Raw genomic sequence first — 24,970 nt, 5'->3', positions numbered from 1 at the left:
GGCAAACAAAGAGTGATGGGTAACAAGGAAGCAATGAGATTTTGTCGACTGTAAACACATTGTTGTAGAATCACAATTTATGCTAACGCTCAGTATGAGAATTGTGAAATCTCACCAATGCTCCAAGTCATTGGGGGGGACAGGGCAGTCGATATAACTGCATAAGACATGGATTACACAGAGCTCCCTCGTTTGAAGCATTATAAAGCAAATGTGCAGGGGTTGGGGGGTATGGTTTGAACAAGATAGCTGAGTGGCTTAGCCCTGTTTATGCCTTGGCCCTATAGCTGTAAGTTTGCTTTGAGTAGTTCTCTTGTGTGTTAAAAGATAGTGCTGGATACTGATGTTTTTATGAGACTCCACTTTGGTGGCTACCTAGAGCTGAAACTACAGGGGGGCAGCTGAGGCCCCCAAGAGCTGAAATTACAGGGTTTTACCTCAGGCCAGACCCACTGTGCTACGGGATGGTGTGACAGGTGGGCAGCTGGTAGGAGGAGTGATGGATGGCGTGACTGGCAGGCGGTGTGACCGGCGGGCAGCTGGTAGGAGGAGCAGTGGATGGCAGGACCGGCGGGTGGCCGGGAGGAGGAGCAGTGGATGGACAGAAGGCACGACCCATGGACGGCTGGTAGGAGCAAGCAGAACGCCGGATGGGCACAAAGGTGGCCTTGTCTCAGGTTCCGTGAGGGAAAGCATCAGTGTGAGGTGTCAGTGCCCACAGGGACTGGACCAAGTTGTAAGTGGGGCATTTGAAGTGGGGGTCCGGAGAAAGTTGGGTGTGTGGATTGGCTGGTCACAGTACTGGACTGGAGAGCCTGAGAGGCCAAGGACACTGCTCAATGCATCTGAGCTGGGACAGTTACTTGAGAACTGGTTATGAACTCTGGGTGTGGGATTTTCCCAAGCTTATGCTAATTGACTTTTCTGCCTCTTTTATTGAAAGTCCGTTTCTGCACTCAGACTGTGTGCTTGCGAGGGGGGAAGCGTTGCCTCTCCGAGGCCCCCAGGGGTGTGTGACCTTCCCAGGCTACTGGCTGGGGGCTTGACCCGGTTCTGTGTGAGATGGATGAAAGGAACCCCTCGATGTTGAACCCGGCCCTGGTTGCTGCCAGTTCCTTCCGGCAGAAGGGTAACAACAATAATACAAACATCTGAGCCGAATAAAGAGATTCAGCGAATCACCAGACACCTCCCTTGGCCTAGCTGGCAGAAGATTTGGTACAAGCAGAGAAGAGCGATTGCAATCATATTTTGCATGTTCATTTTACACTCCAGTAATGCCCCACCTCAGCACAGGGACGTGCTGGTCTGTTCGCTGTTGGGGCTGGAGGGGCTCATCTCTCTCCCCCTCCTGTCCCTGGGGCTGCAGGAGGGGCCCTGAGGGGCAGATGTGGGGCTGGGCAGGGGCAGAACTAACAGCCAGGCTGCTGCAGGAGCAGGACACAATTAATTAATGAGGGTCACCAGGGGGTGGGGTGGGGAGCTGGATGCGATTTGTACCGATCTGTGTCCTAAGATCTCACTGGGGTCTGTCAGGTATTTCCAGTAAATAAAGCAGGAAAGACAATTCTGACGTGTTTTGTCCTTTTTCATTTCCCGGCATCAGTTCCTGGGGGCAGAGTGGAGAGTTTGGTTCCCTGCTCAGTGGGGTCTCTCCAGCCCCCCACTGAGACTGAGGCTAGAGAGGCTGATTTCAGGGACACAGTCGGAGATGGGAGCTACGGTGCCACACCCCCAGCCAGGGCCGGATTCTCCCCCCAGGGACAGAGCCCGGCGGGAAAGTGAAGATCGGGGCCTCGGCACCAGCATCGATAAATGTCACCTGCCCCCGGTCACAGTCCAGACACACCCGGATCCTGCGGGGAGCCCGGCTAAGGGTCAGGGGGGTCTCAGGGGAGGTGAGAGCCTGGAACTGATCATCCCACTGCTCCACAGCCCAGATCCCCCCCTCAGGGCTGAGGCTGATCCATCCCTTCCTCCTCACAGATTCTCTGGCCACCCCCACAGCCCAGAACAACCCATCCCCCACCTCCACCTCCCAGCAATGTCTCCCCGAGGTGAACTCCTCACAGCCCAGCACACAGAGCTCAGCGTCGAATCTCTCCGGGTTGTCGGGCAGTCGCTGTCGTGTATGTTCCCATCTCACACTTTTCCCACCCTCAGACAGGACGAGGTCGGGATGAGCCGTGTCTGGATCCAGAGTCACACGGGCTGCAGGGGAGAGAGAATCAGAGCGTGAGGGGCAGAGGTCAGCCCTGGGGGAGGGTTTGATGGGTCAGTGACAGAATCGGGCCCAGCTGGAGAGTGACTCGGGGAATCTCCTTCCCCCAGGCTGTGCCCGACAGCTCTGAGATCTCAGCCCAGGGCTGGGGAGAGTCACTCACAGGCAGGGACGGGTCAGGGACAGGGTGAAAGGATCGGCTGGGCCAGGCCTGGGGCTCAGGATCTTTCCCCTCCTGCCCCCACCTCTCCCTGGGGAGGGACTAGAGTCTGGGAGCCCCGGCAGATGGTCCAACTCAGTGACCATTGGCAGAGCTCCCCTCCCCCACACCTTAAATCTGAAAGGTTTGAAAACTAAAAGAAAATGTTACTGGAAACCACATTAACTGGTGCCCTTTTTTGTTAAAACTGAATGGAAATAGTTTATAGTGACAAAAAATAAATACACACATCGTGAAGTTCCCCTCTGTACTAAAAAATTTAATGGAAATATGTTAACAATCCTTTTTTAAAAAAATCCATAATAAAAATTAACAATCAAAACAACACTGTAATTTTGAAAAATACAATCATTTCAATAAAGCGTGAATCTTTTTCCTTCATTTTCAAACCAGCCCCAACTGACTTAAGAACCTAAGCAATGATGGATTAATCTGCTAGTCAATATATAAACAGGATGTGCGTAATATTGTAGATAGTGTAAGGGATAGTTAGAGCATCACAGGGGAAATGCAGCAGGGCCTGCCCTTACCGCAGGAGGAGGCAAATGGGTAGTATTTCTTTCCATGTTTCTGTCATTTCTCACTCTAATGGTAACACAACACAATCCATCATTTACAGTCAAGCCCTGAGATACAATCACATCTGCTCTGATCCTACTGACAGAGACCGAAAACTCCAAAATCTGCCAAACATTCATAGACCTGAATTACCCACCAGGAGAAGTTTAAAAACAAATCAACAGGGCCAGACGAATACCCAGAAGCCAACTACCCCAAGACAGGCCCAAAAAAGCCAATAACAGAACATCACTGGTCATCGCCTGCAGCCCCCAACTCAAACCACTGCAAGGCATCATTAAAGCCCTACAACCTATCCTAAATCATGATGCCACACTCCAGAAGGGCCTGTTCTTTCCTATAGGCAACCTCCCAAACTTATGAGGATTCTCACCAGCAACCACAGGCTAAACCACAATAATACTAATCCTGGAACTTTTCCTTGCAACAAGCCCTGTTGCCAACTTTGTCCACAGATCTATTCTGGACAAAGATACCATCACTGGACAAAACCACGTTAATTACAGAATCCTGGACACATTCTCCTGGCCCTCAACTATCATCATATATGCCATCATCTGCCAACAATGCCCACACACCCTGTATATAGGACAGACTGCAAACACTCTTCCACAAAGAATGAATGGACATAGAACAGACATCAAACAACTCCAAATACACAAACCTGTCAGCCAGCACTTTAATGGAGTGGGCCATCCTGTTTAAGACCTGAAAGTTTGTGTTCTATTGAAAAGGGACTTTAACAAGTGTCTACAGAGAGAATGCTCAGAACTAACATTCATATTCAAATTTGAAACATTAACCCATGTTTTGAAGAGGGACAGCAATTACCTGACCCATTATAAGGACTCTTTTACATACTTTGATGTTTTATTTAACTCTTAACTTCCCCACATCACACCCTCCGCCGTCCCTGTGCTCTTCTGATTTGCCAACCTTGATAACAATTTTTCTGATTTGTCAATGCTGATAACAATTTTTGGACCTCTGTGCTTTATATACTGAGTCTGTGCTCGTAAGGCTCTGATCTGAAGAAGTAGGTCTGTCGCACAGAAGCTCATCACCTAATACATTATTTTGTTAGTCTTTAAAGTGCGACTAGACTGCTTTTTAGTATTGCTAGAATACAGACTAACATGGCTGCCACTCTGTGTCTGATGGTAACTGGAACTGCACAGCATGCTTTTGGAACAAATACGTTTTTTAATTAATCAACCTGAGTGGTGGACCTCAAGTTTGTACCATTCTCACCCCACAATTAAATAGAAGCCGAACCTCATTGTGAACCAGTTGACCAGAGACCTTGGCATTTGGCACTGTTCCAGATGCTTAACTCACTTTCCTTTCCGAGATCTCTTCTATGTACCTTTGAACTTGCTCAGAGTCTCGGAGAGAGCAACAGTTTTCAGGGAGAAACCACTGACTTGTCCTTCCAGTTCAGGGGAAATCTCCGCTGGCGGCTGGAACTTCCCCTTCTCACACCTGGACAGAGGTAACGTCAGACAGTGAGACTGAATTTAGTGACTCGGTTCTTCAGTTCTTGCCAGTGAGTCTCTGCTCTGAGGGGCTGGGAGTTAGAATCCCTCGGCCTCTCCCAGCCTGAGAGCAGGTGCAGCACAGCCCAGGGCCCTGCAACATTCCCCTCGCAGGCCCCATTCAGATTCTAGAACTACGGCCTGGAGAGACCAGCTCTGGGGACAAAAGGGGAATTGCGTCTCCATGGCCCATTCACGCCTTGGCCTCCAGGCTCTGAGGGACAGGATGCTGCCAGTGGAAGTGCTGTACAAATCTGCCCACTAGGAACTAGACTCAGACACCAATTCACCCAGTGCCCAGCAGTGACAAGCCGATGTTCCAGCCTCATAGTCCTGGGGCAGCCGGTCCCCCAGGGAGGTGACACCTCTAGGGAATACTTGAGGTCAGACTTTGCTGTTGAGGGGATAATTGTAAAGTCTGTGCAGGGGTGAGACCCTCAGGCTGGAGATGATCAGGGATATTTGCAGCTTGGATCTGACCTGCCCCTAACATCTCACTGTAGAGCCCTGGGGAGATTCAGTGGTAACACCACCTCCAAGATATTTCCCAACACTGAGAGGTGTGAGGGGGACTGAGAGCCACGTACCTGCTCAAGGTGCTTCTGACGTCCTACAGGGGAAGGAGAGAAAAGAATCTCAGTCCCACACAACACACACAGGGGATCCCAGGGAAGGGAGTTTGCAAAAATAGGGAAGAGGGGCCCTGCCCTGGCCCCAGGGCCTTGGATTCCCTGAGCTAATGGGGCTTTACCATCTCTAATAGCTCTGTGTCTGTAACTCGAGACCGTGGACTGCTGGACTCCAGAGCTTATGATTCAGGAGCCTCCCTTCCCTGTGAGGGGAGCTGGGATGTTTGTAGCCATAGGCACCAGCTTCCACTTCTCCCTGGGGATGCAGAACCCCACTCCCACTCCACCCCCTCCGGCAATGCCACACTTTGCCCCACCTCTTCCTGCCCCCACACTCCCTCTTCCCCACCTGTGCCCATCCCCTCCCTCCAGCACACCCTTGACCTGTTTCTTTCCTCCCCACCCTGCATCTCCCCCCCAGCTGACTGTGGCAGGCAGGACGTGCAGGGAGAAGTGGAGGAGCTGTGGCTGGTGGGTGCAAAGCAACAGCTATTTTTTAATCTGGGATCTCCAGCCCTGGGGCTCACACAGAGTCTCTGTGTCTCCCTCAGTCTCACCTGCAGGAATTCACTCGCTGGCTTCTGACACTTCCCCTCCAGCTCACCCATCAGCTCACTGAGACGGGAAATCTGCGCAGAGAGTTCACTGACACTGTCATTCTGGATCCTCACAATCTCCTCCTCCAGCTTCTCCAGCCGGGCCAGCAGGAGTCGCTCTTGTTCCTCCAGGAACTGCCGCAGCTGCTGGAATTCCCACACGATTTTCTGCCTCTCGGTTTGTGTCTGTCTCTGTAGGAACACAGGGGAAGGGCTGGTCAGGGCCACGGGTGGCGCCTGGGGCCTTGTCATGGGGAGCTGAGTGCGCAGGAGGGAGAACGTCTTTGAAAAACCCAACATCTGACTTTTGACTCTGTTCTGTGCACAAAAGGCAGAAGAGTCTCTCTGAGTTTCCCCCTTTGTCCCCTGTTATCTCTGAAAGGGAGGTTGCCAAGGTTGCCAGTTAGCACATTCTGTCATTCATGGCCTCTGGGAGTTCAGACTCCGAGCAGCAGGAGGCCGGGCTCAGCACCGCACTGACAGAGACGCAAGTGGAGGAAAAAGAAGGAAGTGAACAGACACAGCAGGCAGCACTTCCTGGGGACAGTGAGTTCCCTTGGGGAGGATTTGTGGGAAAGCCACAAGGGATAGATACTAACTCATCCCCTGCAATGGAAGCTCAGGGCTTGTCTGCACACGGCTCTAACCCAGCAATCCCCAATCACAGAGACACTCACTATCCCTCCTTCACCAAGGCCACGCAGGAGTCTGCCTCCAAACAGACCTCCCTCTGCCAGCCCTGATGGTTCATAACAATTGGCACCTACCAGGCACTCCCGGCTTTTCTCCTCTCCAGTCGCTTTCAGTCCCAGCAGCTTTTCTCTCTCTTCTCTCAGAGTCTTCAAATGGTCCTGGATTTTTCCCTGAGGAAACAGAAAGGATTTGGGAGGTTTTACTTTGGGTTGAGCGCTGGGTATTTCTCTCCACCAAGATAACTCAAGATAACTTTTAGTTTTATTTGCTTGATGACATCGAGACTCCCCAGGAGAGGACACGTTATTAATGCAGCCCCAGGGCTGGTCACAGCCAGACGTGATACTAATTCACATTAGGGCTTGTTAGTAATTTGCGGGAGATCTGGATTCTGCCCAAGCTTTGTGGGTACTTGCGAATTGCTGAGAGGTGTAGCACATTCCAGGGCACTGGAGTCACATGGGGGTGAATCAGCTGCTCCATCTGAGCCCTGTTGTGGGTGAGCTGAGGGCACCTGAGGCCCACACAGCGTTCAGCCCAGCGACCTCCTCTAGTGCCGGCCGCAGCATCTGAGTTTAACCCCTTGTGGAGCTGCGCAGGAGTTCAGCCTCCCAGTGGGAACCTCCTATCCCTGCTGGGCCTGGGGCCTTCAGCAGCACATCTTTCCCTCCCAACGGCTGCTCCTCTTCACTGCTCAGTGCTGGTGAGATGGGCCTCATAGCGTCACAGCTGCCTTTATCGCAGGTAAAATCTTTACGTCAAAAAGAATCTCATCCCAGCCTGGGTCTCCAGTAACGTTCTCTGTGTTTCTTAGGACTTGTCTACACTGGTTTTGGTTTGGTTTTGTTTTCCCAGAAAAGCCCCTTTATAGGTAGGGGCCAGATCCCACAAACCCTTGTGCCCACGCTGCAAAGCTTGCTAGTCTGGTCTAACAGGGCATTTTACTCAAAATCGTAACTCCCCCAAAACAAACAACTTCCACTGACCTCCTCCCCCTTTTGAATTTGAAAGTGACTCAGTGTGTATGAAGGAGAGGAAATTAAGACTTAATTGGCCTCTTGGGAGACATCCCATCCTAGCTCTTATTTCAAAACTGGGCTCTCTAGTGTGAATGCTCCGTATTGAAATGCTCTGGCAGTGTGAGCGCTCTTCTCAGAAATAACTTATTTAGCTGTTAGAACATTGAGAAAAGTTATTTCTGAAAAACCTGCAGTGCGGACACAGCCTTAGGGCAGGTCTACACGGGTCACAGAAGGGACGATCTTCTGGGGCGCTGTTTTGCACCTGCGTGAAACGGCTCGTTCTGGGGTTTAGGTTGCCCCCAGAACTCCTTGCAAACCACAAAGATTAAGGACTGCCGACCGGAGGAGCGCTCCCATCAACATTCGGCAGTGAGGACAGGGACCAAAGTCGACAGCTGCAAAATCAATTTTAGGTTTGCAATTGGTGTAACTAAAGTTGTGTAGCAGCCGTCAACATTCCCAGTAAGAGCAGACGTAGCCGCAGGGGATGTCAGGCTATTTCGAAGGCAGGCTAGACACAAAAAGTGAAGCTGGCTAAAACACTGGGCTGAAAAACACCTATTGCTAAAATGGGCTCCCTTTCTCCCCACTCCACCCCAACAGGCATCCGTTAAGCATCCCCCCAAAATGGAGGCCTGTACCAGGTGGCAGAGTTACATGTCTTTAAACCAGCCACCTCCCAGACCTACAGAACAACAAGCCATTTACTAGCCCTCAGGTTAATTGCTCAGTCATGAGGAAAACTAACCCCAGAATCTCCAGCAATGGCTGTTATTAGCACCTCTAACTCTAAACAAGCACACACAGCGTATTTCCAACTACTCACAACAATTACACACTCAGCAGGTTTGAACATTAAATGTAATCGGTTACAAACCATCTTTTGTTCAAAGCATCTCTAAGCTGTACAGATTTACAGTCACAGCCCATTTTCCACACAGCACAGGGGGGAGGGGTGTCCCTCACAAAGACAAACTTAAAAACTTCCTTTGTTGCCTTTTTGCCAGGCTGGAGCATCACTAATTTGTACAGCAACTTTCAGGCCCTGAAGGCTGCACACACCGGAATGGTGCCATTGACTTGTCAGTAAAACGCAAAGTTATTACCCATCAGACTGGACAGCAGCTCTGTACCTTGTACTCCTGGGCAGCCTCCTCTATGGGAAACACAGTGTGAGCGCGGTGAGCCCGGGACTCTCTGCAGATCAGACAGATGAGGGTTTGATCCTCTTCACAGAACAGCTTCAGAGCCTCCTGGTGCTCCCCACACACCCCGTCCCCGCCTGCTCCCTTCGCTGCCTGCAAACTCAGCCGTTTGACGAGTTCTGCCATGTTTGCCAGCTGCCTGTTGGGCCGGAGGTGTCTCTGCTGCACAGTCTCTCTGCACTGAGGGCAGGAGGCGGCTGGGTCGGGTCCCTCCCAGCACCGGCTGATGCAGGCTCGGCAGAAGTTGTGCCCACACTCCAGAGTGACCGGGGCTGTGAAATACTCCAGACAGACGGGACATGTGGTTTCTTCCTGGAGACTTTGCAGGGGGCTCCCTGCAGCCATGGCTCCCTCCGGGCTGGGAACAGGGTGAGTTTCACTTTCCTGAGCTCAGGAACAGGCTCATGCGCTGCAGCGAGTGGGTGTTTCCCTTCCTGGATCTGACTCAGGCTGTTTGCTGGGCTGGGAGGAGCTCACCGGTAACACCGGGGCCCTGGGACTCCCACGAGCTCATTGACTGGCCTAAGCGCTCATGGGCAGCCGGAATAAATCTGTTACAGTCTTCCAGGTGCCGCAGGCTCCTGCTTGTTGTGGCTGAAACAGACTAACAGGCCCCAGCTGAAGTCAGAGCCCTGGAGGCTGTTGCGGGAAAGGGGCCACTCGGGCCAGTTTCAGGTGTGGGGAGTCACTGCCGGGGTGCTGGTGCCTGCGGGGGAGGACGCAGGGAGGCCACCCAGAGGGGCCGGGAGGGGCCAGGGACACCCACTTGGCAGTTAAAGTTGTGGTGGGGGCAGCGCGTCTCTGGAGTGCTTCCTCCCCGCACCTGTGCTCACAGGGGCTCCCCCGGACGTCAGCCTCCCCCTGTGGCGCAGGGCAGGGGCCGGGGCCGTGTGTGTCTAAGGGGGCCGTCAGTCTGGCAGAATTCACGGCTCTGCTTGGAGGGGGACACGGGTGTTTCTTTGTCAGCATTTCTCATTATTTCGGGGTGAAATGTTCTCAGCTGCACAGAATAAAGGGCCCGAAGTGGTTTTTAAAGATTTTTTCCCTCCCTTTCACAGTTGTGGGAAATACCTGGGGGCTCAGACAATCGGGCATCAGGGAATTGTCGTTCAGTGACCGGAGACGCGGAGATGCAGAAAGTTTCTCTCTCCATTTGATCCAACATTTCAAGAGCACGTGTCCTTTTCTAGGTAGTGCGGGGGCTTTAGTTGGGGGCTTTTAGATGTTCACCGTTTTTCACAAATAATCAGGCGGTTTACTGTTTTTCTCACTTGGCAATTACAACATCGGCAGCCACAAAGAAGTCCTTAAGGAGCACCACGTGGCTCCGGAGCCACAAGTAGCAGCCTCCTGCCCTGGGGAGAGGAGATTCCCTGAGTCACTCTCCAGCTGGGCCAGATTCTGTCACTGACCCATCAAACCCTCCCCCAGGGCTGAGCTCTGCCCCTCACGCTCTGATTCTCTCTCCCCTGCAGCCCATGTGACTCTGGATCCAGACACGGCTCATCCCCGACTCGTCCTGTCTGAGGGTGGGAAAAGTGTGAGACAGGCAGACACACGGCAGCGACTGCCCAACAACCCGGAGAGATTCGACACGTGGCCCTGTGTGCTGGGCTGTGAGGGGTTCACCTCGGGGAGACATTGCTGGGAGGTGGAGGTGGGGGGTGGGCCAGAGAGTCTGTGAGCAGGAAGGGACGGATCAGCCTCAGCCCTGGGGGGGGCAGTCTGGGCTGTGCGGTGGTTGGGGGATCAGTTCCAGGCTCTCACCTCCCCTGTGACCCCCCTACCCCTGAGCCAGGACCCCCGCAGGATCCGGGTGTGTCTGGACTGTGACCAGGGGCAGGTGACACTTATCGATGCTGCTACTCAGGCCCTGATCTTCACTTTCCCACCGGGCTCCATCCCTGGGGAGAGAATCCGGCCCTGGCTGGGGCTGTGGCAATCCCAGCTCCAACTGTGCTCCTGAAATCAGCCTCTCCAGCCTCACATACATCAGTCCCTGTGAACTTGGAGGACTCCCATGTACCCAGCCCCTGGCTCCTCATCTCTTCCCCTCCCTCCCGGCATCCCCAGAGATAAGAGGGGCGGGGGATAAACCCCTGGTGCTGCAGGAGGGGTCCTGAGCGGCAGATGTGGGGCTGGGTGGGACAGAATTAACAGCTGGGCTGGGAACAGGCACATCAATTAACGGGGGGCAGAGGGTGAGAACCTGGAAGCTCCGCAGCAGCGGAAATGTTTTGTACTGATCTGTGTCCTTAGATCTCATTGGGGTCTCTGAGCCAGAGCTCCTGCCACAGGGGTCAAAGTCCCCCTCCCCTGTAACTGCTGGGGAGCTGGTAACGCTGTGACTGTCGCACCCCTGGGGTTGGGCAGGGGGAGTTCTAACATCACCGGATAAAGCAGGACATATAATGGCCATGTCTACACGGGCAGCTTCTGTCAACAAAAGTCACTGTTGACAGAGAAATCTCGGCAGAGTATCTGTGGGCAGATTGCTGCTTCGCACAACTTGCTCTATGAACCAGACAGCCAGACTGCGCTGCCCTGGGGGGACAGAACAATGCAATGGCAGCCCTGCAAACAGAGCGCTGCACGGCCCTCTGCCGACAAAACACTGTTGACAGGGATGTTATACCTGAACTGGGAGAGGTATGAAGCTGCTGGCAGAACAGCTGCCTTCTGTCGACACACTGGCGAGGGAGCGCTTTAGCTGCATGGATGCGCTGGAGTTTTATCAACAGAAGCTGCCCGAGTCGAATGGCCGTAGTGTGTTGCTTTGAAACTCCGTTTTCAGGGCAGCCAGTGTCAGTTCAGACGCCTGGTGTGTAACCTCTCAGGTTAGCGACACTGCGAGAGTCAGAGGGGCTGGTGGGGAAATGGAGGGAAAAGGGAAGGAGAAAGTAAAACCAACTAACCAGAGTGTCCTGGAGAAAGGGTGAAAATCGATAGAAAACAGTGCCAGGAAACCCCCTGCAGAGGAGAAGCGGCCAGAGGCAGGGAGAGGGGAAGGGATAAATCCAGGGGGAAGACTGGAGAACAGGAGGGGGATGTTCTGTGACAGAGATCACAGGGAGTGGGAGAGAGACAGGTATTTATGGTAAATAAAGAACATATTCCTTTCTCTTTTCCCGGCATCACTTGTTGGGGCAGAGTGGTGGGTTTGGTTCCCTGCTCAGCTGGATCCCCCCCAACGTCAATAGGGAACAGACGGACATGTCCCTGTGCTGAGGGCTGGGTTTGATTGTGGTTTGTTGATACCCAGCCTGTGCCCTGTCTCTTGTGCTCTCTGCAGCTGTGGAAATGAGCGTTCCCCAGCTGGGCTCTGTGCGAGGGGGCTGCACACTTGGGGCTGTCTCTCCCCTGTGATTTCTGAGGTGCTGAATTTGTGAAAGGGAGGCTGAAGGTGTGTGAAATATGTTGCTCACATTCCTTCTGCACATCAGGAATCACAGTGGTGCCCAAGGAGGTGTTTGTGGGGTGGGACCTGCTCCCAGAGACAGTCTCTGGGGGTGTCTACACCAGGATGCAGGTTTCTGCCCCTCCTTGTGCAGTCTGTGTGTAAACAAGGCAAGTGGTTTCACCTCAGTGTCAGTGGCTGGAAAGTTCTGGGGGCGGGAAGGTGCTGGGGCGGGTTAGCCGTCACTGAGGTGAAACCATTACTCGCCTGAGCCCCACTAGGCTGGTACAATGAGATTGCAGCCTCATATTCACTACTGCATTGGAAAAACGAACAAACCTTTCTTCTTGGCTGGACATGAGCCTAGGCCCAAAATGGGGAGGAAGGAGCAACCCCACCCTCAGCCAGGACTGCGACTCTTCTTCTGTGAGCTTCTAATTTCAATGATTGGGTGGGATTCATGGAGGAGCAGAGATGTTGCAATGCAGAGCATCACCTGGTCAAATATGTAGGTGCCTGGATAATCACAAGAACACCACGACCCTGAAGCGTAATAGCTCACACATTTATTAATCAGGGTACAGTTGTTGGATTTCTGGCTTGCAAGAGGAGTTGGCCTGTTTTCCCTACTTACCCCATTTTAGGCTGTTTTGGTCTATTTTATCAGTAATGCAAATGGCCTGCAGAGCTCACACTCTGTGTCCATGTTAGGTAGGTGTTACTATTGTAGGCAGACACTTACGAATATGGATTTAAATAAGTGTATAAATAGCCTGTTAGGTGAGTATAAAAATATCTGTAGCTGATGTTCCAGCTTTGCTATTGTAACCGCACACTGAGGTAAATTGGTGGCCCTTATCTTGTGAAGCCTCAGCAGGTGCCCAACATTATCATGGCCCAGGTACATCCGTTCTCTTGTTTACCGAAAAGTAGTGGCAAAGGTCACCAGGTGGCATCTCCCTGGTGCTCATTCTTAGAATTTGCCCCTGAAGCTGCGACGTAGCCCTTTGTGCAGGAGTCTGCAACCGAAATAGCAACAAGAGCCGTTGTTTTCAAATTCAGCTCCAAAAGCCAAACTTCAAAAGCCGCAACGCACGTGAATACAAGACAGTCCTTAACAGATATGTACAAATAGTAAATAACATCCAACGGTACTTTGTGTAACCCCTGTTTTAAGAACAGCACAACACAATTATTTTTACCGGTTAAAACATTGTTACCCCATTACCTGTGTTTGCAGCAGAGTAGCCCTGAGAAACTCCAGCGCAGATCTGGGCTCCACACAACACACGCTGAGGGACATCCGGGCCCTGAGGAGTTTGGTTAAAATGGAGAAGGCAAAGGGTAAGAAGGGAAACTGAGGCACAAAGCAAGGCAGTGAGTTACTGAGGGTCACCCAGCATGTCAGTGGCTGAGGTCACCATAGAAGCCAAATACGCCTTGTCCTGTCAAGGCCCTACCCTCTCGATCATGCTGCCTGCTAAGCAGCAGCACCACTGCCCCCATGAAAGAGTGTGTCTGCTGGGGGGAAGTGCTGTGATAAAGGCCCCATGTCCGGCAGGGAGAGGAGGTCCCACTGGGATGCAGAACTCCTGGGCAGCTCCGCGAGGGGTTAGACATCGATGCTGCGGCCGGCACTAGAGGAGGTCATGGAGCTGAACACTGTGTGGACGCTAATGCTTTGTGGCCCCCCACAACGGGGCTCCAGACAGCGCAGGTCCCTGCCAGGTACCACTGGGATCAGCCTGGAGCGTAGCAAAGCTAACCCCAGGCGGGAGCTGCCCCGTGCAAGGCTGAGCTGTGCTAGTGTGTACGTGGGCAGGGACAGGCCAAAGTGATTCCCTTAGTCCCACCAGGCAGCCTTTGGACAGCGCCGGGGCGCACTGCTTCCGGGTCCGTCACCTGGGCCTGCGACAGTGGGTACATTGCCATTGAAAGAGCCCCTCATTTCAGCCAACCCCAGCTGCTCTCATCCAGACAGCCCGTCCAGTCAGGAACAAGAAGTCCTGGGGCCCCTTAGAGACTCACAGAGGCTTTGGAGCATGAGCGTTCGTGGAGGCATCTGGGGAAGTGGGTCTTTGCCCACGAAAGCTCAGGCTCCAAAATCTCTGTGAGTCTCTAAGGGGCCCCAGGACTTCTTGTTCTCGAAGACACAGACTAACACGGCTGCCTCTCTGGTACTTGTCCAATCATGGTGGCCACTGACCTATCCCCACCCCTCAGGACATCCCCACTCTGCATCCCTGGGCCTGCTCCCACCAGAGCCAAATCTCCCAGGCGGACCAGCCTTCAAGGGACACTTAAAACTTCAAATGTTGCTGCTGCTGGGTCCTGCTGGTGAGGGGGAGACAGCCCCATGCAGCCCTACGGCCTCGCTCAGCCCAGTGGGGGACACATTCCCAGTCCGGCAGGGCTGGGGAGTGCTGCTGGGGGCAGCGTGTGGGAGACGGGGTCTCAGAGGGGCTGTGGGGAGATCTGGGCAGTGAGGGGTGGGGCGGTCTGGGGCACACTGGGCAGTATGTGGGGGTGTTCGACGGAAGGCTCAGGAGTTTGATGTGGATGCGGGTGAGTGTGTTAAACACCCTTCTCCTGGGGAAGCAAAACCGTTCCTCCAATTGCGTCTGTCCCCTGTGGCTGACCCCGAATGGCCCCCTCCCTCTGCCTGATCCCCTAACGAGGGACAGTACCAGGGAGGTCGCCGTGTTAGTCTGTATTCCAGCAACACAAGCCTGCCATCAGGGAGCGCTTTAAAGACTGAAAAACTGATGTGTTAGGTGATGAGCTTCCCTGGGACGGACCCACTTCTGCAGGTCTCTGTCTCACACATACCTGTATCCAGCTCTGTCTCTGCATCCCACAGTGAGGAGTGGTGAGTGGGATTCACACCAGAATTCGGTGTGTTAGGGGTTAATTTACGCTGTGGGGGAGGGGAAGAGAATCAGTAACCAACAGTCAATGGAATAAAACACCCGGTGCTGGGACCAGGGACGTCGCAGTGGGCAGGAAGCCCAGCCCCAGCCCAGCGCCCTGCACACCCCACACGCTCAGCCCCCGGCCGGAGAGCTCTGCCCTCGGGGAGCGCCGGGTGGCGGCCGTCAGGGCGGCGGGTGCTCAGGACCTGCGGCCGTTGGCCTGCGGGGAGCCCTCGGGGGGCGCTGAGGAGTCCCTGGGCGGTGGGAGCTGAGGGAGGCAGCGGGGCAGGGGTGCGGATGGGGCGTGAGGGGACAGACGGGCGGGTGGGAGGACGATCTCCTCCTTCCCCTCCCTTGGCAGGCAGCAGCCGGCCGGCGCTGGGCAGCGTGACGCCCGCGCTGGCTCTGCCCTGGGCCAGACGGCGCTGCTGCTGCGGGGGTGGGGGCAGTGCCGGGCAGCCCCCCTGGGACGTCCGTCCATCCGTCCGTCCGTCACCGGCTCTGACAGACACCTGGGGGGGAAACCTGCCCCTGGCGCCCTGGGGGGCAAACAGCTCTGAGGGGATGGAACGCTGAGGGAAAAGGGCGGGAAAAACCGGTTAGTTCCGGTTCCAGCTGCCAGCGCCCGACACCGCCCCCCCCCCCCCCCCCGCACAGCTGCGCCCAGGGGTGTCCCAGTCAGGTGCCAAAAAGCGGCCAAGTAGCACTTCACCTTCTCTGACGGACCTGAGGGTTGGGATTTGTGCCTCAAGTCCTTTCACCTTCTCTTCTAAAATGGCTCCCAGCTCACCCCTGGGCCAGAGAAAATCCTCTCTCTCATTCGGGAGGAAGACAAACACGGCACATGCCCCGCAGGTCACAACACCAGAGCTCTCCCCAGCCACGTCACTCTCCATTGCTCCCTTGACAGAGATCCCTTATTTGTTTCTAGTGCCGCCTTGGAGGGCACAAGAGAAACCCCGTACGAGAAAGGTGAGAACAGGTGTGTGGCTCCTCCCAAAGGCGAGCTGCCCGCGAGCTGCTCCTGTTCGCTGCTCCTCACAGGAGTCGCTGGGGCTGCCTTCTTTCGGGGCTGCGAGCTGGCTAGGCCCGGCTGAGTTGTGAATGAAAAGCCCCGGGCAGCGCGGAACAGCCCACGTCCTGTGTCCCTCTCCCTGTGGCCAGCCCGGCCCCTCTGCGCACCCCAGCGGCAGACGGCCGTGGAGAGGCAGCTGGTGGCGTGGGAGTTCCTGGCTGAACAAGAGCCTCTCCTGCTGGCACGGCTGGGAGAGCTGGCCCAGGAGATCGGGCCGAGGGGGGAGGAAAATGCCACCCAGCTGGGGGAGAAGATTTCCCGGGGTGGCGCCCTCAACACACAGCTGGAGGGGACGTGTCAGCAGCCGGCGCTGGAGCTGCTGCAGGTGAGAGGGCGCTGGATGTGCCCAGGGCCCTATTAAGGAGGGGACTGAGGTGCCTGAAGCTCCAAGCCCAGAACAATTCAGACAGAATTTTTTGAGAGACGTTTTGAAGCATATGCTCCAAAATCTCTGTTAGTCTCTAAGGGGCCACCAAGTCCTGGTGCCTTTGGCCTGGTGCACCTATGACACAGGCCTCACAATCTTCAAAAAGCTTTTCCCTGAGGCAGTGCTTAAGGACAGCAGAAACAGCAACGCGCACAATCGAACGCAGACCTTTTTTACACTGACGACGTGGGACTGGCTCAGCCACTTCCATACCAAGCCTCTTCCTAAATTCCTCATCGCCGTCGTCCTTGGCATTATCTTCAGTGGTTTGTATCGGTGCTGAGCAAAACCAAGGTGGGCCCATTTCATCTTCGTTCTCTGACACAACGTCGTCCTGGGGCTCTGGGTCCTCAAGGAAGGCCCTGTCGAGCTCTGGAGAGGTTCCCAGAAAGAAAATAATGCAAGATCCTGGGGTCTTTTTAGGTTTTTACAAAATCCCATTACACCGCCCCCCCACCTCGCTCATTCGTCTCTTACCTCTTTGGCTTCTTTTCCGTTCTCCTTGTCCGACTCCTGCAAGCTGCGGCCGCCTTCCTCCGTAGGGGTGGACAGAGAGAGGCCGTCTACCTTGTCGGGCTGCCTCGAGAGCGGTTGGGTTTCGGGGTCGGGTTCCGGTGTATCCGTCAACAAGGGTTGGGCCAAAGGGCTCCCCTCGGAGCTGTCGCGGATGCGGCGCTTTCTCCACGTGCGGCGGAGACCCGTCAGCACATGAACGACGTCCGAACTCCTGGCAGGGGTGGTGAAAGTGTCCCTCTTCCCGCTCAGCGTTTGCACAGTTCTGAACCACGCGCCCTTGGAGCCAGATGGCCTCTTTGTGGGGGTAGCGCTGCGCTCCGATTGGTAGAGGGTGGCGGGGCGAGTCCTTCGAGGGGTCGCATGACACCCTTTCCTTCCAGGCACGTGTCTCACTTGACCCCGATGTACTCCTGCCCCCCAAGGGCACGTCTGCCGGTGACAGGGGGCGGGCCTAAAAAGGTTGGGGTGGAACTTCTGGTGCAGGAGGGAGGGTCGAAAGGGTTAAGGGGGTGGGACTTCTGGTGAAAGGGGTGGGCGGAGCTAAAAGGGCTGAGGCGTGGCTGAAGGGAAAAGGCGTTGTGGCGAAGGTTTGCTTTTGGTAGGCCACACCCCCGGAAGTGACGCGCCAGGGCACGACTGCCAAGGACAGGTGGGCAGAGCTGAAAGGGCTGGGACGGCACATCTGGCGAAAGGGGCGTGGCTCAAGGGAAAGAGGGCGTGGCTAAAGTTGGATTGATGGCAGACCCCGGAAACTACTCAGGGCTTTGCAGCAGGGCACCTGGCTCACACCGGACTGGGGGGTGCCGGGGGGGGGGGGTGGAAGCATTGTGGGCGGGGGTCTGGATCGGGCAAGGCTGGAAGGCGGTGGAGGGGCTCTGGGTCAGATCACGCTGGGGCGGGGGGCGGGAAATGTCTGGGTCACACCAGGTGCTGGGAGGGTCTGGTCAGCCCGGGCGGCTGCTTCGGTGGCTTCAGCTCCCTGCCGGCAGTGACCACCTGCGGCCGCCAGGGGGCGCGCTAAAGCCGCCCGCGCCCGCGGGCTCCCCCGAGCCGAGGTTCGAGCCCGGCGCCCTCCGCCGCTGCCGCGCTGGGGCCGCCCCTGCAGCTCCCGCGCGCCTGGGGGAGCGGGACGCGAAGGGGACGTGCCCCGCCCCGCCCGGCTGCTGCTCCGGGAGTAACGGGGCTCCCCGGCCAGCCCCTCCCGGGGCGCTGAGCTCACGGGGCGTTGGCCGCTGTGCGGGGAGCTCGGCGCTGGGCTGTGCCGGCGCCGGGCCTCCTGGCGGGGGCGAGGAGCTGGGGCTGCTCCCGGGGGTGGGGGACACGTGGCGCCGCTTCGCCCCGCTGGGGGTGAACGCTGCTCTCGGAGGTCACCTGGGGCGACGTTCCCTGCAAGCAGGGCGCTGCGGGACCCAACTGGCCCGAGCCTGCCGCGGCCAGGGGAAAGGCGCCCCAGCCTGGCAGGGACCTGCTGCAGCTGGGGAACCCCCCGGCCCAGGGGAGCCCCCGCCAGCCCCAGTCCTACTGAGGGCAGGGGAGGGATGTCGATCTCCCAGCCCATCCCCACGTGGTGCCTCCCACTGCCTCCGCCTGGGGGCTGTGTTGGGGGGAGAGCTGGGGGGGGTCCTCTCTGCTGTAGCCCGGGGCCAGCCGGCACCCCAATCCCTTCAGACCTGTCTCCACCCCAGAGCCCGCACGCCCAGGCAGCACCCTCACCCCCAACCCTCTGCACCAGCCCTGAGCCCCCCTCCCACACGCCAAACCCCTTGGCCTCACCCCTTCCCCGCCACGCTTTGTCAGACTGCTAATATGGAGGTGACTTGTCCCATTTCACATGAGGGGTGCACGGAACAAATTCATTCCACAAGTGCCTGGGAAAAGTTAGCAGAGGAAGCACCAACTGTGAGCCGATGCCCATGTGCCAGTTAAAGGTCTGGTGGGGCAAAGGGGGTGATGCCGCACGAGCAGCTGCGCTGAGCAGCCAGGGCAGGCTGGGTTCTTTGGTTTGCGTTTAGTTCGGGTACAGCAGCAAGAGGAAAATTACACTTAGAGAGGCTTTAACAGTTACTTTTATTTATACAAAGATAGAAACAGTTTAACTAAGACAAACGATTAAAGTACAACAATTTGTGAATTTTGTGTTAATAACTTTAGCAGCAGTTAACAGGGAAACCGCTGACAGCGATTTTACAACACAAGGGGCTGCCACGAGTAAAAGGGGTTTGAAAGTGACCGCCCAATTTATGAATGAAACCAAGATGGCCGCCGAGTGAGTGACAGGACGATGATTTTCTTGGGGTTACTCATGTTTGCAGAAGGTCATTGCTGACCGCAGCTCGCCGGTTAAGGTGAGGACCCCCTGGGGTTTGACAGACAAGATAATGATTTTCTACAGTTCTATGTGAAAGGTAATGGCCGATCCATCGCAGTTTTCCAATAGATCAAAGGGGTAAACGCGTTTTAAAGATAAGGTCAGGGCTTCCCCTGGTTTGAGTGACAGGTTAATGGTTTTTAGCAGTTTATAGCCAAAAACAGCTCGTACCCGCGGTTTTTAAAGGGGAAACAACACAATTTAACTTAAGAACTTAAGTTCTAGACAAACTCGCTTGCTTAAACTAATACAAGTAATGTGTACACAAGAAAGGCACGTTGCAGGTGTGATTTTCAACCCTGCCTCTTAGACCTGGTGGAACGAGAGTCTTTCCCTCAATTCCTATAGGAAAGAAGTGCAATACAGGTGTAATTCTTACCCCTGCCTCCTAGATCCGGTGTGACCAGAATCTTTCTCTCAGTCCCACGGGAAGAAGTAGATACGAACCAGGCGTCCCCAGTCTCGGGCATCAATACCGGACCTGGCCAGCAGGTGTAGGTGATTGGAGCTCAAAGCGGGTGGGCTGCCAAACCTCTCCTTATACCCCTTGGGTCACGTAGGCTTCTTCCTGGTCTCAAGTGGCCAATTGGGGAGGAATGTGTTTGAACCCCAGGTTTCCCAGGGAAGGTGCAAGGCTCAAAGGACCCCGGCTACTTCAAAGTCTCCTTATTGCCCCCTGCTCATAGGAATAAGGGGACTTTAAATTAGCCAGGGTCTTTTAAAAAAGAAGCTCTATCTGGAGTATCCAGCTGTGTCAATTTCAAAGTGCCAAAGCTACCTGCATGCTTATGACACATTCAATATGTACTTCAGCGTTTCATTAGTAAACATCAAAATGACCAATTACATGGCCATTTTGAAGTTTTTGGGTATTGTAGATATAGCTTAAAAGTTAAAATCTATTTTTGTAACGATATTACTGCCCCCAAAAGGAGATGCACCATTCCTGGAAATACTGCAATACCAGGCTGATGCTTGGAATGGATGGAGCAAGCTCCTAGTCCAACTCTCAGTTTCAGAAATACCTTTAATAGATAGTTCTCAGAAAAAGAACATATCAGATATTAAACTGATAAGAACAGATTAAATGAGTTTTATTGAGGGAATGTTTCAAATACAGCAAGGAGCATAACAAATTAACATACACAAGAATATATCATCTGAGAAACCAGAACAGGTTATGGAGCATAATATACAGTAAACAGTATCTTAGTACTTACACAAGAAACCCATCTAGTCTCAGATAGACAAAAAAAACTGTTACAAATAACAGAGAATATAAAATATCGGCCTTTTAACCAATCGCTACCCTGAGGAGAAAAAGGGGAAAATACTTTACAAGTAACAGACAATAGCCGTGTCTACACGTCTACACGTGCACGCTACTTCGAAGTAGCGGCACCAACTTCGAAATAGCGCCCGTCACGGCTACACGTGTTGGGCGCTATTTTGATGTTAACATCGACGTTAAGCGGCGAGACGTCGAAGCCGCTAACCCCATGAGGGGATGGGAATAGCGCCCTACTTCGATGTTCAACGTCGAAGTAGGGACCGTGTAGTCATTGCGCGTCCCGCAAATTCGAAATAGCGGGGTCTGCCATGGCGGCCATCAGCTGAGGGGTTGAGAGACACTCTCTCTCCAGCCCCTGCGGGGCTCTATGGTCACCGTGTGCAGCAGCCCTTAGCCCAGGGCTTCTGGCTGCTGCTGCTGCAGCTGGGGATCCATGCTGCATGCACAGGGTCTGCAACCAGTTGTCGGCTCTGTGGATCTTGTGTTGCTAAGTGCAACTGTGTCTGGGAGGGGCCCTTTAAGGGAGCGGCTTGCTGTTGAGTCCGCCCTGTGACCCTGTCTGCAGCTGTGCCTGGCACCCTTATTTCGATGTGTGCTACTTTGGCGTGTAGACGTTCCCTCACAGCGCCTATTTCGATGTGGTGCTGGAGGACAGCTACGTGTACACGTGAAGCCTACATCGAAATAGCTTATTCGATGTAGCGTTCGCATGTAGACGTAGCCAATATAAGATATTGACTTTTGAATCAATCCCACTCCCTAGGAGAGAATAAAAAAGAGGAATATTTTACAGATGAACAATATCAGCTTATCAGCCAATCCCTGAGAAAAAAGAAGTCTTTAAACATAAAACTCCCCAACCCATTAAGTACCAGAAAAAATAAAATAAAAAAAAATTAAATAAAAAATATGAGAACAAAAAAATAGCTAAAAAAAGAGAAAAAAAACACAAAATATTATACTTGCTTTTTGTCCACAAAAGGCCAAGAAAAAATACGTTGCTGTCACAGTTTTACAAAGCCCACCCATCTGGACAATTTTAAATGTCACAATGACTAAGCCCAATGCATCACATGTGAGCACTGAAACAAAGTTTTCACAGATGGGCAAGTTCACCTACTTTCTTCATCCTGCAGCTCCTTTCTAGCTGGTCAAAGCAAAACCTCTCTCACCTCATAATTCAGCTTTAAAACTAGAAACACCTAATTAAAACACCTAATCTGCATGCAGCCCGCCCCCTCGCTGCAGCGAGCTGACACCGCAGAGCCATTGAAGAGCCAGGGGCCCATGGTTCGGCACTCAGTAAACTCAACACGTCTGCCATAGTCTTTCCTTCCTGTGCCAAGAAGGCGATAACCTTCTCCTCAACCCCGGCACGTGAGGCAGGGCCCCTTGCAAAGGCCTTGGTGATCACAACTTTCAGTGTGCCAATGGGAGTCTTTCTCTCACTTGGGATCTGCAAAGAGTCCACAGCCACTGGCAGTTCACACAGCACCACAGAGGCTTTGTCCTCTACTTGAGGTCTAGGCCCCCGTATGTGACACCTCGCTAGAGAATCAATGGCTTTTGTTAGAAGGGCCTCAATTGGGCCATCTTCCCTACCCTCAGGTATCCCCAATACTAATATACAATTCCGAGGATAGATACTCAACTCCTCACACCAGTCTTCTAGCACACGGCCAGCCATGGCGTAAACTCTAACTTATCCTGCAACAACAGAACTGGGCTTCTTACCATGTTATATATATGTGCTTGTGAGGGCTACTACCCAGCAAAAGACATCCCGGACGAGCCCCCACTTATGTAACCCTTCTGTTAATGCCAGGTGCCTGCCAGAAGGGCCGGGTTCAGCTCCTGGGGGGTTTCCTGTCAAGGATACAACCAACCAGCTCCAGCCCCCACCCAGTGGCCTGGGATAATTTCACCCCACTTGCTGGGTGCCTGTAAGGAGGTTCTTCCCCCCCCCCCACAAGCACAGAGTCTAAGACAGAAACAGCTTATTTAATGACCAAAACCCACCCCACGGTTACAGTGACAGATGCCGGATATCTAAAACAAGATCCCACCCCTGTATGCTATAGAACCAAGTCTCTCGCTGGGGTTCTTGGCCCTTTCCCCACACACAGTTACAGGATGTACCTCCCACGGTGCAGTTCTGGACCCAGAGCCCACAGCTAATTGCTCCTCCTACCAGCCGCCCGCTGCTCCTTCCAGCAGCCCCCCATCATGCACCACCTCTCCTGCCTTTTTTCTGCCAGTCACCATGTTCATCCACTGCCGATCCTACTGGCCACCTGCCAGTCATTGCTCCTTTACCAATCACACTGCTGGGGATTGCCCTGAGGCAGAACTCTGTGATTCTAGCTCTGTGTAGGCTCAGCTGCTATTCTGTAACTTCAGCTATTAATACCTCCAGAGTGGGGTTTCATGGACATTCTAGCATCCAGCTCCACCTTTTAACATATAGAGAAAACTAGTCCAAACAAACCTATAGCTATAGAACCAAAACACAGACCGGGGAGAGAGCAGGATCCCAAAAAACTAACCCAACTAGTACCACTTCCCTTCCTCTTCGCATTGCTTTGAAGGAGGGAGCCCTGTGCAATCAATGTCTGACGCAGCGATGGCGACTGCCCTGTCCCCCACAGCAACCCAGAGCCTTGGGGAGGTCTCACAGCTCCCACACTGAGTGTCAGCATAAATTGTGGTTTTACAACGAGGTGTTTACAAGGGAGCAGATCTCAGGGCTGACTCGCTCCCCACAAGGCTTTGCCTGGCAGGTGTCACACACGCGCCCTTTGCATTCCCATGCAGATGAGCTCTGGCAGACACACCCCTCCCAGCCTGCAGCAGCGTTGCGTTCCCGCCGCCGCACCCCCCACACGTGTGACTCTTCCCAGCGCTGCAGGACGCGGGTGTGTGTCAGGGACGGACAGGGGCTGGGAACTGAAAAGGGGGTTTCACACACGGGGGTCTCCGCACTGGGACAGGTACAAATCGGGGCCGCTGCGAGGGTCGGGGCACAAGACGCCCCCGGCTGCGGGCGGGCGGAGAGAAGAGCCGCCCCTGACACGGGCAATCCAGGCTGGGGGCGGCAGGGAGGGAGGGAGGGAGGGGCCCGGAGGGGAACTGACCCCAGCCCAGGAGATCTGCCCGCCTGGGGACCACGTGGGGCACAGAACAAACTCCCGCGGGGAAACCACAGACACAGGCCGGGACGAGCTGCTGGGGCCGGACAGACGGGGCGAGGGGGCGGGGCCGGGCCGGGGCGAGGGGCGGGGCCAGCACAGACTCGCTCCCCTCTGGGGCTGTGGGGAGCACAGAGGGGGGTCCGCGCAGCGCTGGGGCGGGGCGGGGCGGGGTGAAGGGCGCGGATGACCCAGTGCGGAGCCAGGCGCACAGCTCGGCCAATGGGAGCGGGGGGGCAGGGCTGAAAGGCAGTTCGACCAATGGGAGCGGGGGGGCAGGGCTGACAGGCAGCTCGGCCAATGGGAGTGGGGGGGCGGGAAGGGGCGGGACACAGGACGAGCCCTTGGCAGGTTCGATGCAGGGACCCCTCCCCCCTGGGCTGCTGCTCGCCCCTGACGCAGCCCGCCCCCGCCTCCCTCTTGCGTCACTTCTCTTCTCAGCCCGCCGCCTCCGCATGCGTCACTTCCTTTGTCCCTTTTAGCTTCTCCTTTCCTGACGTCACTTTCTAGGAGCCAGTTTCCTGTGGCCGCTCCGCCGGGTTGTCGCCGCCCGAAGACCGCGAGCCACAGGGAGCCGCCGCCACGTGAGCGGGGGGCCGGGCCGGGCCGGGAAGTGACTCCACCCCCCCCCCCGTTTGTGTCTCGGACGCTCCGTGCGCGGCCTCCCCGTCCCAGCCCCTCCCCTGGTCCCGGCCGCTCCGCCTCCTCCTGCCGCCCGCGCGGCCCCGCCCTGGCAGCGGCGCCTGGTTCGCCTCGTGCTGCGGGCGGCTCGCGGCGCTGGGCCCCGCGGGGACCAAAGAGGCGCCGCCCCAGCGCCCCGCACTCGCCCCGCTCGGCTCCGGGGCGCCCGGGGAGGGGAGGGGGACGGGGCCGGCCGCGAGGGCTGTGACCCGGGGCTGGTTTTCGCTCCTGGCTCCACTCGCCCCTCCAGGCGGAGTCTCTGGGCGGCGCCCGCGGGCTCTGCACCCCGCAGGGACCAGTGGGTGCTGGGGGCTCTGTGCTCGGTTCTCCCCCAGCTCCCTTGTTTTCCTCCCAGGGCCTCTGCACCCCCCTGGTTTTCTTCTCCCTTGTCCCCCTCAGTGATTTGGGGCCCTGA

General features: G+C 55.1%; 2 protein-coding genes and 1 pseudogene across 2 annotated transcripts in view; 1 reads left to right on the top strand and 2 right to left on the bottom strand.

The window, feature by feature from the left end:
* Window positions 1–1,610: 1,610 nt before the first annotated feature.
* Window positions 1,611–8,826, bottom strand: LOC142024627 (zinc finger protein RFP-like). Its single transcript, XM_075016768.1, has 6 exons — window positions 8,629–8,826; window positions 6,548–6,643; window positions 5,742–5,972; window positions 5,143–5,165; window positions 4,387–4,502; window positions 1,611–2,211 (listed from the first exon to the last, which is right to left on the bottom strand). The coding sequence occupies exons 1-6, from the start codon at window positions 8,824–8,826 to the stop codon at window positions 1,694–1,696; spliced, it is 1,182 nt and encodes a 393-aa protein (XP_074872869.1). The 3' UTR covers window positions 1,611–1,693.
* An 11,499-nt stretch (window positions 8,827–20,325) lies between these two features.
* Window positions 20,326–20,501, bottom strand: LOC142025351 (U2 spliceosomal RNA; annotated as a pseudogene).
* Window positions 20,502–24,357: 3,856 nt separating this feature from the next.
* The window catches only part of LOC142024749 (uncharacterized), a 30,976-nt gene continuing 30,363 nt past the window's right edge, over window positions 24,358–24,970 (top strand). The window contains exon 1 of the mRNA XM_075016934.1: window positions 24,358–24,458. The gene's annotated coding sequence lies outside the window, so the exon portion shown is untranslated. The remainder of the gene's footprint in view (window positions 24,459–24,970) is intronic.

The sequence above is a fragment of the Carettochelys insculpta genome, chromosome 22 (assembly GCF_033958435.1).
Source record: "Carettochelys insculpta isolate YL-2023 chromosome 22, ASM3395843v1, whole genome shotgun sequence".
Classification (NCBI taxonomy): domain Eukaryota; kingdom Metazoa; phylum Chordata; order Testudines; family Carettochelyidae; genus Carettochelys; species Carettochelys insculpta.
The sequence above is the reverse complement of the archived record's forward strand: the minus strand, read 5'-3'. Positions and strand labels throughout refer to the sequence as shown.

What these genes read in the sequence shown, in the direction of transcription:
- LOC142024627 (XM_075016768.1), bottom strand. Translation starts at nt 8,826, where the DNA reads ATGGCAGAACTCGTCAAACGGCTGAGTTTGCAGGCAGCGAAGGGAGCA. An exon ending in AGAAAAGCCGGGAGTGCCTG is followed by an intron (nt 5,973 to 6,547) that starts GTAGGTGCCAAT and finishes GTGTTCCTACAG; the next exon opens with AGACAGACACAAACCGAGAG. An exon ending in GTCAGAAGCACCTTGAGCAG is followed by an intron (nt 4,503 to 5,142) that starts GTACGTGGCTCT and finishes ACCTCTGTCCAG; the next exon opens with GTGTGAGAAGGGGAAGTTCC.